The sequence below is a fragment of the Stylophora pistillata genome, chromosome 6, assembly GCF_964205215.1.
Source record: "Stylophora pistillata chromosome 6, jaStyPist1.2, whole genome shotgun sequence".
In the NCBI taxonomy this organism is placed as follows: Eukaryota; Metazoa; Cnidaria; class Anthozoa; order Scleractinia; family Pocilloporidae; genus Stylophora; species Stylophora pistillata.
In genome coordinates this window covers 25,428,372-25,432,759 of record NC_142524.1, presented here as the reverse complement: position 1 = coordinate 25,432,759, position 4,388 = coordinate 25,428,372, and the positions used below count along the sequence as shown (strand labels likewise).

Here is a 4,388-nt window from a genome sequence, read left to right as displayed (position 1 = left end):
TTGTCTAAAGTGCTAATTGTGCAGTTAAAATCACCTCCCAGCACCAGGTTGTCGTTGGCGTAAGGAATTAGAAATTCTTTTGACACGTCCCTGAGGAAAACAACTTGTTGGGTTGCATCATTCGGTGCGTAAATATTGACCAGAACTATTCTGGTACCATCAATAATAGTCTCGGCTAAAATACATCTGCCAATATTATCTGTAGTGATTTTTTCCAAGTCAACGTCAAGATGGGGTTTGAATAAAATCATAACTCCTCTACTATGGGAGGAGCCGTGGCTGGACGCGATTTTACCTCCCCATTCTGTTTCCCATCTTTTGATAGATTCCGGCGAGGAATAAGTTTCTTGCAAGAAAATTATATCCGATTGTTGTTGATGCAACCAACGAAAAACTTGTCTTCGCTTTCTCGAACTGTTTAGCCCTCTAACGTTTAGTGATAGCAGCTTATACATTTAGCTTCTGATGAAAAGATAGACAAGGCATCCAAGAAATAAGGAAAGTAGCTGTCTTAGAACTATGCGGCTCACAGTACGGTTGATATTTATGAAAAGGCTTGATTCTGATTACTTCGCTGACATCGAAACAAAATTGATCAACATAACAGAAGATAAAGCTAAAAGGAAAACACTTACGGAAACATATACAGGAACACATAACTATTAAAGACTTACCTAAACCTTTGTGCGGCATTTTGACTGGATATCGAAGTGAAAAGCCGCAGCTCTCAAGTAGGTGGTTCCGTACAAAAAAAAAAAAAGAAAAACAAACTCAACTTAACTACGGTTTTAGCGTTCATTTCAGCTTAGTTGTCCATTAAACGCCCATAGAAAGGAAATTGGGATGTTTCTTCGTCACGGTAAAGAGCACCATTGATGATCAGCTTTTCGACATTGAAGTATGCAATCTTCTTATCGCGCTTGGCCGCCTTTAGGATCGGATATAACACCTTCCTTACCTCGTCAACTTCTTTGGGAAAATCGTCGGATACTCCAAATCCGGTACCCCTTGGAAGATTTTTGATATAGGATTTGATGAAAAATTTATCTTGAAAATCCGTCAGCCTAACTATAATAGGTCGCGGTTGAAGACTTCGATTTGATTGTGAACGGCGTGAAGTAATTCTGTGGACTCTGTCAAAATGAATGTTTTCTTCGTCGACTGGAAGGATCTTTAGCTTCGTACGCATGAATTCTCTTAGGGCGAGTTCGGTGTCATTGTTTGTTTCGTTTTCACGTTCCGTTATTCCAAAGAATTTCATATTTCCTCTACGGCTGTGACATTCGAGTTTAACATGTCGGCGATGTAGCTCTTTGAGATCGCTCTTGATGCGTTCACTGGCGGTGTCTGCTGCTCCTTGCTTTAAATTAACATCATGAACAATGGCTTTTAGGTCTTCTATCTCTGCTTGCGAGTTCTCTAAGCTCGTTTGCAGGGTTTTGTTTTCTTCTTCAAGAAGAGTAATCCTCTTTTTATAAGTTTCCAACTCGGGAAGTACAGTTAATAGCATGTTGAGTTTCTCTTCAATACCGGAGAGCCTCGAGTTTGTTGTTTTGAGGCACTTTTTGCATTCATGTTTGTGATGTTGATCGAACTCGTCTTCCTCGTCTGTTTGAGAGCTGCCCTCCCATGTTCGTTTTCTGCCTTTATCCACGGCTCCTTTCTTGTTCGATGATTCGTCAGGCATTGCGAATGGTTATTAAATATATTTTAACCACCACTAGGGCTGCGAAACTGTAAAGATACTACGAGCACATTTTCGGCGTGACCGCCATCTTTCGTCTACCTCCTACCATGACCGCCATTCTTTCATCTACCTCCTACCATTCAAAGCCACGAGAGAAATTAAATTGACAATGTTTCAATACAAAATTAATCATCGAATTTTACCAACGAATAGCTTGTTACATAAAATGAAAAAAGTTGCATCGCCCTCCTGTCCCTTTTGTCCATCTGAGCACCAGACCGTCTGGCATTTGTTTATAAACTGTAAGCAAGCAAGTTCTTTTTGGAATAGATTCCAGGAGTGGTACTCAACCTCTAGTAATATGAAACTGTCACTGTCAGAACTGGAGATTATGTTCGGAATTATTCGCTGTCACACCTACTGTTTAGCCCTCAACCATCTCATTATTCTAGGCAAATATTTTTTTATATGTTAACGCTTTAAATACCATAAATTGCCGTTTCGATGATTTCGTCTCACTTGTGCGCGACAAAATTTATCTAGAAAAATATATTGCTGTCACTTGTAATAACGAGAAGGAGTTCAGGAACAAATGGAAATTTTTTCTGTAGTTACTCGACAATTAACATGCAAACAATAATGTGGTAAATAGATCAACTGTAATTAAATTTGACTAGTGTAACTGTATTGTTATAGATGTATTGTAAGTAGTGTAAGTTAAAGTAATTTAAACATGGTGTAAAAAGTAATTATAGTGTAAGTACATGTGTAAGTGTAATAAACAATGCTGTATTAAAAAAAAAAAAAAAAAAAATGTACATAATTTCTTGATGTAGGTTATAATTTTTATTGTATATTTTGTTGTGGGATTCCTGGTAGGTAGCTTGTAGCTAAGTGTGGTGCCACATTAAATAAAGAACTACTACTACTACTACTACTACTACTACTACAACTACTACTACCACTACTACTACTACTACTACTACTACTACTACTACTACTACTACTACTACGCTCATTCTAGGTTTTTGTTTAATTCCAGACTTCAGTGACACAGATGAATGCCGTACTTTGGAGTTTGGACCTGAAAAAGCCTTTGATGGCAAACGCCTGGTGAACCACTTGATTCGCGTGGTGGAAATCATGATCGCAGGGTTTTGTAAGAACGTGTGCTACATGGAACCCGACTGTGTCAGTATTAATCTCGATAAAAGAGCAGAGGAACGTGGAAAGTATCTATGCGAACTGAATGATGTCACTCACGAAGGACACGAACATGAGCTGGAGGAGAACATAGATTATTTTCATCATTCTGCTGATGCAAGTATTCTTTGTTAATCTATCTATTAATTGGTCCAAAAAGTAACGAAAAATATTTCAATAATGCAACTAAGTTTGTTGTAGGTGTAAATGCCAAAAGGCGTGTTCTTTCGTGGCCACCTACAGCAATGATTTCAAACGCTCGATAGAGGAAGAGGTTTGAACTAATAAAGAACCAACAAAAATACAAGTTTACAAAATGCAGAAATATAAAACTGAAAGGCGGCTAAAGCGAACGCGATGAACATTTATCGGCTCAGTCTCAAGACAATGACAAGGCTTAAGATGCAATTGTGATGACTAAGTCTAATTATCATCAGTTTGAAGGGAAGTGTACTTGATTACTAATTTATCTCTTTGGCTTTAGAGCGCATGTGTTACAAACCGCTGTAAGAATGAAGGCACTTGTCAAAGTGGTTTTACTGACAAAGGCTATCGCTGTTTGTGTTCTGCTGGATTCAAAGGAGAAGACTGCTGCCAAGGTAAACAGAACTTGTTTTTTTAAAAAGTGAGGACGTCCAAAACTATCTAGCAAGCTGGACGAGAAAAACTGTTAAAGGAGATATACCTGCGGTGATTATCAAAGGAATGTAGATCTTCTTCTTTACCTGTCAATTCTTCTTCATGAAAAAGAGGAGATCGAACAAGGCTTACTTCGAAATTTATGCTTTAACTACTCATCCACCGTGGTGTCGGGGCATCATTAAGAGCCACCCGCCTGTTCATTACCAGAAAAAAAATATTTCAAAGTCCATTTGCCAAGAACGAACCGATCTCGTTCTTTATCTGAATTACTTTTTACACTAGGCTGTATTTGGATCATCGCAAAAACTTATTACTCCTTTTAACCGAATGTCGAAAAGCGAGACCCTTAGTAATCATGGCAGCCAATCAGAAAAAAAGGAAAAAATCCAGCAGAAATTAATGAGAAGTCAAAGAAAAAACAAGCCAGCAAGCCTGAGGGTGAGAAAACACGATTCTGCGTAACTTGCAGTTTTGAGTGCGGTTTGAGAGGTAAAAATGAGTAGCAGAGAAGCGAGGCGTTTGGTAAGCTGCTCCTTTTGGCGGCTCTGCCCCTCTTTACCTCTGTAAGGGGCTAAAATACGCCAGCTTTGCAGGCCGGGAAATGACGAGTGATTGAGTTGCAGTTGGTTTTGATACGTTTTATTAAGGGTATGGCTCGAGTATTTGAACCAATCACAGGGCAGGACAAAAACCAGCAGACCATTGGTTACCTTTAACGCTCAAATGAAAATCATTCTTTGGAGAATTGTCCCGCCATCAAAAGTTATTAATTTCTTCTCAGACACTGAAGAGTGTGCTACAGAAACACATAGCTGTAATGCCAATGCTGTGTGCAACAATACTGAAGGATCATACA

The 4,388-nt window shown here is 38.8% G+C and overlaps 1 protein-coding gene across 1 annotated transcript; it reads right to left on the bottom strand.

Annotated features, from left to right (window-relative positions):
* Positions 1-791: 791 nt before the first annotated feature.
* Positions 792-1,687, bottom strand: LOC148729059 (uncharacterized). The gene has a single exon (XM_088725074.1). It carries the CDS (start codon positions 1,685-1,687, stop codon positions 806-808), a length of 882 nt encoding a protein of 293 aa, XP_088581200.1. The 3' UTR covers positions 792-805.
* Positions 1,688-4,388: the final 2,701 nt, after the last annotated feature.

What these genes read in the sequence shown, in the direction of transcription:
- LOC148729059 (XM_088725074.1), bottom strand. Translation starts at nt 1,687, where the DNA reads ATGCCTGACGAATCATCGAACAAGAAAGGAGCCGTGGATAAAGGCAGA.